Here is a 14,257-nt window from a genome sequence, read left to right as displayed (position 1 = left end):
TCGTTTTCACAATGTTGATTCTTCCAATCCAAGAACACGGTATATCTCTCCATCTATTTGTATCATGTTTAATTTCTTTCATCGGTGTCTTATAATTTTCTGCATACAGGTCTTTTGTCTCCTTAGGTAGGCTTATTCCTAGCTATTTTATTCTTTTTGTTGCAATGGTAAATGGGAGTGTTTTCTTGATTTCACTTTAAGATTTTTCATCATTAGTGTATAGGAATGCCAGAGATTTCTGTGCATGAATTTTGTATCCTGCTACTTTACCAAATTCATTGATTAGCTCTAGTAGTTTTCTGGTAGCATCTTTAGGATTTCCTATGTATAGTATCATGTCATCTGCAACAGTGACAGCTTTACTTCTTCTTTTGCAATTTGGATTCCTTTTATTTCTTTTTCTTCTCTGATTGCTGTGGCTAAAACTTCCAAAACTATGTTGAATAAGAGTGGTAAGAGTGGGCAACCTTGTCTTGTTCCTGATCTTAGTGGAAATGCTTTCAGTTTTTCACCATTGAGGATTATGTTGGCTGTGGGTTTGTTATATATGGCCTTTATTATGTTGAGGAAAGTTCCTTCTATGCCTACTTTCTGCAGGGTTTTTATCATAAATGGGTGTTGAATTTTGTTGAAAGCTTTCTCTGCATCTATTGAGATGATCATATGGATTTTCTCCTTCAGTTTGTTAATATGGTGTATCACGTTGATTATGATTTGTGTATACTGAAGAATCCTTGCATTCCTGGAATAAACCACACTTGATTATGTGTGTGATTCTTTTAATGTGCTGTTGGATTCTGTTTGCTAGTATTTTGTTGAGGATTTTTGCATCTATGTTCATCAGTGATATTGGCCTGTAGTTTGCTTTCTTTGTGACATCCTTGTCTGGTTTTGGTATCAGGGTGATGGTGGCCTCGTACAATGAGTTTGCGAGTGTTCCTCCCTCTGATATACTTTGGAAGAGTTTGAGAAGGATAGGTGTTAGCTCTTCTCTAAATGTTTGATAGAATTCACCTTTGAAGCCATCTGGTCCTGGACTTTTGTTTGTTGGAAGATTTTTAGTCACAGTTTCAATTTCAGTGCTTGTGATTGGTCTGTTCATATTTTCTATTTCTTCCTGATTCGGTCATGGCAGGTTGTGCATTTCTAAGAATTTGTCCATTTCTTCCAGGTTGTCCATTTTATTGGCATAGAGTTGCCTGTAGTAATCTCTCATGATCCTTTGTATTTCTGCAGTGTCAGTTGTTACTTCTTTTTCATTTCTAATTCTATTGATTTGAGTCTTCTCCCTTCTCGATGAGTCTGGCTAATGGTTTATCAATTTTGTTTATCTTCTCAAAGAACCAGCTTTTAGTTTTATTGATCTTTGCTATCATTTCCTTCATTTATTTTTCTTTTATTTCGGATCTGATTTTTATGATTACTTTCCTTCTGCTAACTTTGGGGTTTTTTCATTCTTCTTTCTCTAATTGCTTTAGGTGCAAGGTTAGGATGTTTATTCGATATGTTTCCTGTTTCTTAAGGTAGGATTGTATTGCTATAAACTTCCCTCTTAGAACTGCTTTTGCTGCATCCCATAGGTTTTGGGTCGTCGTGTCTCCATTGTCATTTGTTTCTAGGTATTTTTTTATTTCCTCTTTGATTTCTTCAGTGATCATCACTTCGTTATTAAGTAGTGTATTGTTTAGCCTCCATGTGTTTGTATTTTTTACAGAATTTTTCCTGTAATTGATATCTAGTCTCATAACAGTGTGTTCGGAAAAGATACTTGATACAATTTCAATGTCCTTAAATTTACCAAGGCATGATTTGTGACCCAAGATATGATCTATCCTGGAGAATGTTCCATGAGCACTTGAGAAAAATGTGTATTCTGTTGTTTCTGGATGGAATGTCCTATAAATATCAATTAAGTCCATCTTGTTTAATATATCATTTAAAGCTGTGTTTCCTTATTTATTTTCATTTCGGATGATCTGTCCATTGGTGACAGTGGGGTGTTAAAGTCCCCTACTATGATGTGTTACTGTCGATTTCCCCTTTTATGGCTGTTAGTATTTGCCTTATGTATTGAGGTGCTTCTATGTTGGGTGCATAAATATTTACAATTGTTATATCTTCTTCTTGGATCGATCCCTTGATCATTATGTAGTGTCCTTCTTTGTATCTTCTAATAGTCTTTATTTTAAAGTCTATTTGGTCTGATATGGGAATTGCTAATCCAGTTTTCTTTTGGTTTCCATTTGCATGGAATATCTTTTTCCATCCCCTTACTTTCAGTCTGTATGTGTCACTATGTCTGAAGTGGGTCTCTTGTAGACAGCATATATATGGGTCTTGTTTTTGTATCCATTCAGCCAATGTGTGTCTTTTGGTGGGAGCATTTAGTCCGTTTACATTTAAGGTAATTATCAATATGTATGTTCCTATTCCCATTTTCTTAATTGTTTTGGGCTCGTTATTGTAGGTCTTTCCTTCTCTTGTGTTTCTTGCCTGGAGAAGTTCCTTTAGCATTTGTTGTAAAGCTGGTTTGGTGGTGCTGAACTCTCTCAGCTTTTGCTTGTCTGTAAAGGTTTTAATTTCTCCATCAAATCTGAATGAGATCCTTGCTGGGTAGAGTAATCTTGGTTGTAGGTTTTTCTCCTTCATCACTGTAAATATGTCCTGCCAGTCCCTTCTGGCTTGCAGAGTTTCTGCTGAAAGATCAGCTGTTAACCTTATGGGGATTCCCTTGTGTGTTATTTGTTGTTTTTCCCTTGCTGCTTTTAATATGTTCTCTTCGTATTTAGTTTTTGAAAGTTTGATTAATATGTGTTTTGGCATATTTCTCTTTGGATTTATCCTGTATGGGACTCTCTATGCTTCCTGGACTTGATTAACTATTTCCTTTCCCACATTAGGGAAGTTTTCAACTATAATCTCTTCAAATATTTTCTCAGTCCCTTTCTTTTTCTCTTCTTCTTCTGGAACCGCTATAATTCGAATGTTGGTGTGTTTAATGTTGTCCCAGAGGTCTCTGAGACTGTCCTCAGTTCTTTTTGTTCCTTTTTCTTTATTCTGCTCCGCAGTAGTTATTTCCACTATTTTATCTTCCAGGTCACTTATCCATTCTTCTGCCTTAGTTATTCTGCTATTGATCCCATCTAGAGTATTTTAAATTTCATTTATTGTGTTGTTCATCGTTGCTTGTTTCATCTTTAGTTCTTCTAGGTCCTTGTTAAATGTTTTTTGCATTTTGCCTGTTCTATTTCCAAGATTTTGGATAATCTTTACTATCATTATTCTGAATTCTTTTTCAGGTAGACTGCGTATTTCCTCTTCATTTGTTAGGTCTGGTGCATTTTTATCTTGTTCCTTCATCTGCTGTGTGTTTTTCTGTCTTCTCCTTTTGCTTATCTTACTGTGTTTGGGGTCTCCTTTTTGTAGGCTGCAGGTTCATAGTTCCCGTTGTTTTTGGTGTCCGTCCCCAGTGCCTAAGGTTGGTTCAGTGGGTTGTGTAGGCTTCCTGGTGGAGGGGACTAGTGCCTGTGTTGTGGTGGATGAGGCTGGATCTTGTCTTTCTCGTGGGCAGGTCCATGTCTGGTGGTGTGTTTTGGGGTGTTTGTGGACTTATGATTTTAGGCAGCCTCTCTGCTAATGGGTGGGGTTGTGTTCCTGTCTTGCTAGTTGTTTGCCATAGGGTGTCCAACACTGTGGCTTGCTGGTCGTTGAGTGAAGCTGGGTGCTGGCGTTGAGATGGAGATCTCTGGGAGATTTTCGCTGTTTGATATTATGTGGAGCTGGGAGGTCTCTTGTGGACCAGTGTCCTGAAATTGGCTCTCCCTCCTCAGAGGCACAGCACTGACTCCTGGCTGCAGCAGCAAGAGCTTTTCATCCACACGGCTCAGAATAAAAGGGAGAAAAAGAAGCAAGCAAGCAAGCAAGAAAGAAAGGAAGGAAGGAAGGAAGGAAGAGAGAGAGAGAGAAAGAGAGAGAGAGGGAGGGAGGAAGGAAGGAGGAAAGGAAGGAAAGAATAAAGAAGATAAAATAAAGTAAGATAAAATAAAGTTATTAAAATAAAAAGTATTAAGAAAAAAAATTTTTTTAAAAGAAGAAGAAAATAAAACGGACAGATAGAACCCTAGGACAAATGGTGGAAGCAAAGCTATACAGACAAAATCTCACACAGAAGCATACACATACACACTCACAAAAAGAGGAAAAGGGGAAAAAATCATAAATCTTGCTCTCAAAGTCCACCTCCTCAATTTGGGATGATTCATTGTCTATTCATGTATTCCACAGATGCAGCGTACATCAAGTTGATTGTGGAGCTTTAATCCACTGCTTCTGAGGCTGCTGGGAGAGATTTCCCTTTCTCTTCTTTGTTCGCACAGCTCCCTGGGCTCTGCTTTGGATTTGGCCCCACATCTGCGTGTAGGTTGCCGGAGGGCGTCTGTTCTTCGCTCAGACAGGACGGGGTTAAAGGAGCCGCTGATTCAGGGTCCCCGGCTCACTCAGGCCGCGGGGGAGGGAGGGGCACGGAGTGCGGAGCGAGCCTGCGGAGGCAGAGGCCAGCATGACGTTGCACCAGCCTGAGGCGTACAGTGCGTTCTTCCGGAGAAGTTGTTCCTGGATCACGGGACCCTGTCAGTGGTGAGCTGCACAGGCTCCCTGTAAGGGGGTTGTGGATAGTTACCTGTGCTCGCACACAGGCTTCTGGTGGCGGCAGCAGCAGCCTTAGCGTCTCCTGCCTGTCTCTGGGGTCCGCGCTTTTAGCCGCGGCTCGCGCCCGTCTCTGGAGCTCCTTTAAGCAGCGCTCTTAATCCCCTCTCCTTGCGCACCAGGAAACAGAGAGGGAAGGAAAAGTCTTTTACATCTTCGGCAGGTCCAGACTTTTCCCTGGACTCCCTCCTGGCTAGCCGTGGTGCACTAACACCCTGCAGGCTGTGTTCACGCCGCCAACCCCAGGCCTCTCTCCCTGCGCTCCCCAGGACTCTCCCTGCGCTCCAACTGAAGCCTGAGCCTCAGCTCCCAGCCCCCGCCCGCCCCGGTGGGTGAGCAGATAAGCCTCTCGGGCTGGTGAGTGCTGGTCGGCACCAATCCCCCATGCGGGTATCTCTCCACTTTGCCCTCTGCACCCCTGTTGCTGTGCTCTCCTCCGCAGCTCCGAAGCTTTCCCCCTCCGCCCCCCACAGTTTCCGCCTGCGAAGGGGCTTCCTAGTGTGTGGAAACCTTTCCTCCTTCACAGCTCCCTCCCACTGGTGCAGGTCCCGTCCCTATCCTTTTGTCTCTGTTTATTCTTTTTTCTTTTGCCCTACCCAGGTACGTGGGGAGTTTCTTGCCTTTTGGGAGGTCTGAGGTCTTCTGCCAGCGTTCAGTAGTGTTCTGTAGGAGTTGTTCCACGTGTAGATGTATTTCTGGTGTATCTGTGGGGAGGAAGGTGATCTCCGCGTCTTACTCTTCCGCCATCTTTCCCACGTCCCCTTGGAGTTTTTAATCTTGCTATTTATTGCCCTCTAACTCTTACTCATGGTGAATTGTTTCCTTGTATGCTCTGTAATACTGAATTGTGAGTTCAGCATCACTGGGTTTTTATATGTGGGTATCCTGTGTAGCCTGAATTAAGGTGCATCAATCAGAAAGTAATTCTTTTTGCCAAGCAACCCCAAAACACTTTTCATTCTTACCTTAAATTCACAGGATTCTGAGACACAGTAGTGTAAATTTGAATCCCCAACCAAAGAGAAGCCAGGTCTGTGGTAACGACTTTCCAGGAATGACTTTTATTCTTTGTACCCAAAGCCTAAGCTAAGCTAAGCACTGGAGGGTGGATTTGTTCCCCCTCCTAGTTTATTCTTTTATTGAGGGTGCCTCTCTTTAAGAGGTTGTGGCTATGTGTGTGGATTTCAATCCAACTCCTCACCTTGCAGGGACTTAGGACTTTACCTCCAGCCCTTGTGTGACCTTTAAAACCCAAGCACTGTGGTTCCAGGGACCAGAAACTGTCTTTGCTCTCAGGCAGTCACAGCATTAACCACATATCATGCTCATCTTTTATTTACTCTGTTCTTGGACCCTGGAGATTACTCTCACTATACAATCTTTAAAGTTAGCCATATATTTCAAAGGGTATTTACCGTGTTTTATCCAGCATTCTTTTCTTTTTTGGCTGGTTGAGTCTTCGTTGCTGCGCATGGGCTTTCTCTAGTTATGGTGTGCAGGGGCTACCCTTCGTTGTGGTGCATGGGCTTCTCATTGCGGTGGCTTCTCTTGTTGCTGAGTATGGGCTCTAGGTGCGTGGACTCAGTAGCTGTGGCTTGTGGGATGTAGAGTGCAGGCTCAGTAGTTGTGGTGTATGGGCTTAGTTGCTCTGCGGCATGTGGGATCTTCCTGGACCAGGGCTCGAACCTGTGTCCCCTGCATTGGCAGGCAGTTTCTTAACCACTCTGCCACCAGGGAAGTCCCTATCGAGCATTCTTTACAGTTTCATAACTAAGGCTTTCAGGCTAGCTAATTGCCAAAATTACTGAGAATGGAAGTCTAGAATGATGCTTCACCCTGCCCTATTCTACTATGTCAATTTTGTTTGTTTACATTGTCATCAGAACAGAACATATTCCAGCCATAATCTGTGTAGTCACTTTAGAACATTACTTCATCATCTGGATCCACCAGATGTTTTGTTTTTCTCAAATTACATCACACTATTATGGGCACCATTTTATAAATAAGGAATTTTAAGCATATCAGCTTAAGGTCACATGGCCAAGACCAGGACCAGAGTCTGAATCTTTAAAATGTCAGCTTTGGGATATTTCTCTAAGAGTTAACAGGAGATGTGGGGAAGATGAAGGTCTAAGGGAACACTTAATAAGTACCTCCTATGTGCTAGCACTATAAGAGAGACAGTAGTTGTATAAGACAAGGTCTTATTACCCATTTTAAAAGATAGGGGAATTAAAGCTCAGAAAGGTTAAATAATTTCCTTAAGGTCATTGTGCAGTATTAGAGCTGAATTCATAGAACTGACTAGAAAAATCCATTTTCTTCCCTCTACCCCAGGGGTCAACAAACTTAAAAAGCTAGATAGTAAATATTTTAGGATTTGCAGGCCATGTATTCTATAGTCGCTCTTGTAACTATTCAACTTTACAGTTGTAGTGTGAAAGCAGCCACTTAAAAACATAAGCAAGTGAGCATGGCTGTGATCCCATAAAACTTTATTTAAGGACATTGAAAAATCTGAAGTTCATATAATTTTCACACATCACAAAATATTATTCTTCTGATTTTTTTCAACCATATAAAAATATAAAATGCATTCTCAGTTCACAGGCCATATAAAAACAGGCAGCAGGCTGGCTTTGACCCATGCGCAAATGGTTTGTCAACCCCTGCTCTATGCCATACCACCTTCTGAGAAGTGAGGTTCTCCAATGCCTTTGTTTCAAACATTGCTTTACTGGGTTAGGGAAGACATGGGAAAAAGAGAATAGAACAGGTTCTTTTTTGGGCCTTGCATGACCAAGGGAGCTGTTGCTGTACAACCTCCTCAAATCGTGTGGGAGCAGTATGCAGTTGTTTTAATGTCTTGTTCCAATGTTAAATATCTTTTTTCATGTCTATCTTAGACTGTCTTCAAAATTAAACTATAAGCTCATTTAGGAAACATGACTATTTTCTTATTTTAAAATTTCCTTTGATGTTTAATACTCTATGTACAGTTGGTGCTCAGTATTAACTGATAAATATTAGACGATGCCAAATACTATCCTATTTCATTCACAGTCTATTAAATAATCGATGGACACAATATATAACCATTTCAGTGACATGAAAAATATACCAGTCGTCAGGCTATATGTATGATTTAACATAATGTATGATTTAGCTTTTAATCCAGTATAAGGGACAATTATAAAAATATTTCTTGGCCCTATCATTTGGGTTCTAATATTTAAAGTATTCAGATGTAAATACTGTGTGACATTCCTTTCTCCCCTAGAACCACTCTGGTGATCTGGATGGTGGCCACTACACTGCTTTCTGCAAAAACTCAGTGACTCACGCCTGGTATAACTTTGATGACACACGAGTCAGTGAGATTCCAGATACTTCAGTTCAAACTGCTACAGCATATCTCCTGTTCTATAGCTGCCAGCCCTTTTCTATACCTATACAAAAACGCAAGAGTTAGGAAAATGGTGTTTCCTGAAAATTGCAAAACTAGCAATTAGAACCTGGTACTTAAGTTTTGCTTTGTCATTAAAACTCTTGCAACTTACTTGCGTCACTGACATTTTTAAGTCTTTCTGGAATGTTACGCAACCTTCACAAGGTAAGTCTATAAAAAGATGGGTCCTGGCCCACTGAAAAAGGCAGCATGAAAATGATGCAATGCTAACGAATGGGGACCTTCAAAGCAATCAGATTATAAGTATTATGTTCAGGTTTCAAAGTACAGTGTTTATTAGTGTGTATTTTTATCATAAACTATCTCATAATAATTATATATATCCAACAAATTATTTTCCAAAGATACTTCATGGAGCTAAACCAAAATAACTTTTGTTCAAGTGGCTCTGTGAGGTTAGGAATGTGATTTGAAAATATTTAATTGTTCAGATAATTTAGGCAAGAAACTATAATCTCTCAGACTAATTGTAGAACATGAAAAGTTGTCAGTTTCACAATTCAACACCTTCCTTTCATCTTCTTCCTGAGTGTCCACTAATGGTGACATCTTTCAGAAGCACCTTTAGAATCTTGTTTTTATATTTATATATTGACTTTACCTATAACAACCAAGTCCCTGAGGTAAATGATAAATTCTAAGCTCCTCTATCCCTTTTAATACATCACTTTGTAAAGATGTGGTTTATAATGCAGTTCACTTTGCAGTCATGTCTGACTCATCTCTTTTTATCTTAATGCTAAGAATTCTACTACTCTTGATAGAATGAGTCTGGGCATTAAGTTATTTGTATTTTACTCTGACTCCCAACTCTGAGCGCATCGTAAGTGCTATGTGCAGTTCAGGGTCAAGGTAAAGGATGAGTGGAATCAAGTGATGCAAAGGAATAAGTGTACTAAATTTTAAGTCATTGTAGTGGTATAAAGAGTGTATGTATAAAATCTGTAATTCTACTGTTCTATGTTTAATAATATAAAATTAAAGACAGAACACTTACAGGGTTTTAAATTATTTTTCTCATTAAGATTTTAATGTAGGTGTAAATGAAAATTCTCATTTAAAAAATTAAAGAAAAGTTTCCATTTATTTTTTTAGAATAAAGATTTAGTGCACAAATACAGCCCAAAGCCAACAGAAAAATAGCTTTGCCCTGTCATTTGCCTAAGAAAGCACTGCAATTACTCAGAATAGGCCAAAAGGAAAGGAAAAAAAAAGCAATCCTCTGAGTTCTAGGCTTCACAAAAGGACCACATCTTATACTATGTACATCGATTTGATGTGCAAGTGTGCAATAAATATATACACATACATTCCTATCTGTTTTACATCATTCTAGAGTATTCATAGATCAAGCTGGGATTTAGAAATGTGAAAAGGCCATAACAGTAAAAAGGAAAGTAAAGGATACAATGGTTTTTAGACCAGTAGAATAATTATGCTTAGCTAATTATTTTAACTTTGGAGCAAACTAAAAAAGTTGTTTTGAAATAAATGGTACCTGTAAGGAATGCTTACTGCAATACTCGTTAAATGTGCTTGGTCAGTTGTTTGATAATAGCACTGACCTGAAGTATATGGTATAGTAACACAACTCTCACTGTCCTAGAATTCCTTTAAATGGCCAGCTATAGCTATCCAGAATCTTTAAGCATTTCAAGAATTGTGTTGCTCAGCCTGTTAAAAGATAACTAGCTTATAACCTACTTCTCCTTATGTGGCTACATCAGTTACTCGTGGTCCCAATGACGTATAAAAGAGGATATAAGCTGCTGAAGATTTCACAGAAGAAACGGAAATATCAGAAACTTCATGATCATCAAATTTAAACCACCGCTGTCTTGCTGCATTTTTACAATAGGCAGTGTAGTGGCCTCCATCCAGCCCACCATAGTGATTCTGTGCCAAACAAGACAGAAAATCAAATCAAATTGAATTATTTAAAATATGTCAATAATTTCAAAGACTTATGTTGCTCTTACTTTCCTATGAGGTAAGGAACCACTTGAAACTGGGTTTTTTAGTTTGCTTCTAAAGAAACTGTATTTAGTTTAATGAGATACTTACCGAAACAGAAAACAAGTTATATTTCCTCAAATTGTTCTTTGGACCAATAACATACTGTGACAAGTCAAGATTTTCTAATGGGAAGTCCACAGATGTCTGTAATTTTTGCTTCCATCTGCCATCATAGGAAAAACTGTAGAGCATAACATTACAGCAATTACACTGACAGACCAAGGACATCAGAATGAACCCTAATTCATTCATTAACAATCCAGATTTTTAGACAGGACCATAAAATCCATTTCAAACACACAATCAGAATTTTAATAGTGGAGGGACCTGTTAAAGACACCTGGTTTGGGACTTCCCTGGTGGTCCAGAGGTTAAGACTCAGCGCTTCCAATGTACGGGGCGTGGGATCGATCCCTGGTTGGGGAACTAAGATCCCACATGCCGCATGGTGCAGCCAAAAAAGAAAAAAAGAAGAGAAAAAAAGAAGAAGAAAAAGATAACGTAAGTCCCCTACATACGAATCTTCAAATTGTGAACTTCCAAAGACGTGAATGTGCCCGTGTATGCCAGCTGTTGTACTGTACTACTATACTTTTCAAGGTACTATACTGTAAGATTAAAAATATTTTATTTTTTTGTGGTACGCGGGCCTCTCACTGTTGTGGCCTCTCCCGTTGCAGAGCACAGGCTCCGGACGTGCAGGCTCCGCGGCATGTGGGATCTTCCCGGACCGGGACACGAACCCGTGTCCCCTGCATCGGCAGGCAGACTCTCAACCACTGCACCCCCAGGGAAGCCCTGTTTTATTTTTTGTTTGTTTTTTATGTATTATTTGTGTGAAAAGTATTATAAACCTATTACAGTAACGCCTATTACTATATAGTGGAGTTAGTTGGGTACCTAGGCTAACTTTGTTGGACTTACAAATGAATTGGACTTACAGATGCACTCTCAGAACAGAACTCGTTCGTATATAGGGGACTTGCTGTACTTGGTTTCATTTGTTTTACAAATGAAGAAACTGCCGTACACAGATATTAACACATTATTGACCAGAGACGTATTAATACGTCTTTTGTTACCCGAACGTATTGACTGTAGGCATTTCAATATTCATTTACATAACAAATCGCCAGCCGCAGTCGTTAGTTTCTGCAAAAATCCCCCATCAATAATGAGTTAAATGTCTAACCGCAGGTCAAACAGCTAGAGTGGTAGAGGTAGGGCCATACCTTGGTCCCTTAATCCGTATACCCAGCTAAAGCTATTAGATTAGTCTTCTACAAAGGTAAAAAGTTATGAAAACCCCCATTTATAATGCTAATCACCACAAAAGTACAGAGGAATGACAGAGGAGAGCTGCTCTAGATTTAAGCTTGTACTTTTGGGGACACTAGAGCTGGTAATTGCAAGCACATAAATTAGTGACTGAAATAATGGCATTCCATTATCCTGACATATTCTGCTTCTTTAAACACCAAAATACTGGTTATTTCAGAATTATTTTTTAAAAAATGAACTCTGAACCATTTATACTTTTAGATATTCTCCAAGAGTAATACACAGCATTAAAAATCTTAACAGAACAAATGTGTAATCATTTATAGAATGTTTATACCTCCACAATCTGCAAGAAGCAGAAAAGGACAACTGATATAAGCTTTTGTTAGAAAATTTACACAAGAGGAATTTGAATATATCAATGTGGAAATTAACATAAATAACTGCCTAAGAATCTCCAATAATATAAGATGAAACAAAAAATTAAAAAGAAATGCTTTCTTTGAAACAAAAATTAGAGCTCTCAATAAACAGATGAAACTTCCTTTTAAAGTTTTTCCAAAAAATGACTTAAAGTTATCACTCCACAGATGGATACCATAAAGACAAAGAATCAGAGCAAAAGACCTGGCACATGTTTTACAACTCTCTCGCCATTATTCTTCTACTGCTATAGGTCCAGATCTTTTTCATTGGCTGGAAAAATATGGGCAAAAATATGTCTGCACTCTACAATGGCATCCTTAATGTTTTATCTTTAAAAATTATACTTTAAAAAAACTCATATATTTCATTTTCAGCACAGTATTTTTTATGTTTACTATATTGTTTGAATGATAAATTTTATCTAATAGTGTGTTAGTTATATTGTATAACATTATTTTTATACATTTTCACTGAATGCTTTGTAATGATTTAAAATTTTCATATTTGAAATGCAATAATTTAGTTTCACTGATTTTATTTTTAAAATTTTATATTGGATTATCATTGATTAACAATGTGTGTTAGTTTTGGGTGTACAGCAAAGTGATTCAGTTACACATATACATGTATCTATCCTTTTTCAAATTCTTTTCCCATTTAGGTTATTATAGAATATTGAGCAGAGTTCCCTGTGCTCTACAGTCGGTCCTTACTCATCATCTATTTATTTTTAATTTTTTTGGCTGTGCTGCGTGGCTTGTAGGATCTTAATTCCCCGACCAGGGACTGAACCCACACCCTCAGCAGTGAAAGTGCAGAGTCCTAACCACTGGGAAACCAGGGAATTCTCTTGGTTATCCATTTTAAATATAGCAGTGTGTACATGTCAATTTCAAAATCCCAATCTATCCCTCCCCACTAGTTTCACAGATTTTTAAAAACAGAATTATATGAAAGAGTGATGCTGTCACTTTGCCCTGTTATTACAAACACTAAGGTGAACTAGAATCTCATCATTTCTGCCTAGTTTCCCTAGAGATACCCTAACCAGATGATCTTCCTTTGTTATACATCCTAAGCAGGTAGTAAAACAAAGTGTTTAGAATAAAAGACTTAGAAGTCCTTCATCTAAAAAGTACTAAACACTAAGAAAAATGTGTCCCTTTTACCGTTTCAGATGCACTAAAAGTACAGGTGGCAACTTCCAGATTTCTATCTTTTTTAGCGAATCCCGTCGAGTTCTGCAATGACTGCAGTAAAACCTGTTGTTATCTGTGAGTTTTTCTTCTTTGGAAAATAATCTAAGGCAATCCTAGAGGCAAAAACAAGTAGTAGATACTTGTTAATATTTTCAACACAGTATTCCTGAGCATCTATTCAATAAGTTACTCTGCCAGGCATGAGGAATACAACAGTAAACTATTACAAAACAGTTCCTGCCCCCACAAAGTTTATGATCTAGTGAGGGATGCAGACCCAGATGGGAGCTGACAGTGACAAAGAGTGTGGCGAGTGGTGGTGCTGCCAATGGTGGAGGGAAGAAGTCCTGCATGCCCTGAGAGCACTGAGGAACTTCTACCTGGTGGCTCGGAAGTTCTGACTAACAGGAAGCCAACACTAAAGGGTGTCAACAAGCTCTCTAAATCACACCGCTGTTGTCTGCAAAACATATTTATTTGACATACCCATGTAGAGCAAATTCCTATAAAACTGTACCTAAATTAAAGTCAACATACAATTTTCCAAATTAACTTTTAAAACTTCTTCAATAAATACAAACTTTAAAAAAAATTATTAACTCTAAAAGAATATTTTATAGGAAAATATCTTTTAAAAAGGAAAATTTCTTTTTAAAAATGCTGGTTTTTTCCTAATCTACAGAGGCCTAATTAAAACAAAATTTTTGTTTAAGTTTTAACCTGTAAAATGTTTATGGGGCAAACAAGAGAAATAAATTACTGAATAAAGTACACCTCTATGTGCATATGAACAGAATTTTTCTTCAATAAATCATCTTCTCTCAATCCTAAACTTACCTGTAATGTACATTTACTTGTAGATGCTAGTGGTAGAGACAGATACATGAACGCCTCAAATGTCCTAGACTTTCTGTGGCAGGTGAGGCACTGTACTGTGGATTTGAATTGACCCTGAAAAAGGGCAACAATGATAGATTCATTGAGCTGCTTGTGCTTCTGCCAAGCGTGTTCTGCAGCTTTAAAGTCATCGAGATGATCATTATTTTCTTCTTTATGTCTCTTCCGATTATCAGCCTGGAAATAAAATTTAGACTCTATATTAATATCTCAAAGTCAACATTTAAATATAAAATTGAAAGAGTATATTAAATACAAACAC

At 38.4% G+C, this 14,257-nt stretch overlaps 2 protein-coding genes across 6 annotated transcripts in view; one reads left to right on the top strand and one right to left on the bottom strand.

Moving 5' to 3' along the window:
• The window catches only part of USP50 (ubiquitin specific peptidase 50), a 31,293-nt gene extending 23,073 nt beyond the window's left edge, over window positions 1-8,220 (top strand). The window contains exon 7 of the mRNA XM_060149770.1: window positions 7,988-8,220. Within this exon, the coding sequence (XP_060005753.1) occupies window positions 7,988-8,179 (192 nt within the window). The 3' untranslated portion in view covers window positions 8,180-8,220. The remainder of the gene's footprint in view (window positions 1-7,987) is intronic.
• USP8 (ubiquitin specific peptidase 8) overlaps window positions 7,186-14,257 on the bottom strand; it is a 61,751-nt gene continuing 54,679 nt past the window's right edge. For all 5 annotated transcript variants that reach the window (XM_060149664.1, XM_060149693.1, XM_060149683.1 and 2 more), the window contains 4 exons: window positions 13,936-14,172; window positions 13,069-13,211; window positions 10,241-10,373; window positions 7,186-10,072 (listed from right to left, as the gene is read on the bottom strand). In XM_060149664.1, the coding sequence (XP_060005647.1) occupies window positions 9,887-10,072; window positions 10,241-10,373; window positions 13,069-13,211; window positions 13,936-14,172 (699 nt within the window). In that variant the 3' untranslated portion in view covers window positions 7,186-9,886. The remainder of the gene's footprint in view (window positions 10,073-10,240; window positions 10,374-13,068; window positions 13,212-13,935; window positions 14,173-14,257) is intronic.

This window comes from Lagenorhynchus albirostris, chromosome 1 (genome assembly GCF_949774975.1).
Source record: "Lagenorhynchus albirostris chromosome 1, mLagAlb1.1, whole genome shotgun sequence".
NCBI lineage: Eukaryota > Metazoa > Chordata > Mammalia > Artiodactyla > Delphinidae > Lagenorhynchus > Lagenorhynchus albirostris.
The sequence above is the reverse complement of the archived record's forward strand: the minus strand, read 5'-3'. Positions and strand labels throughout refer to the sequence as shown.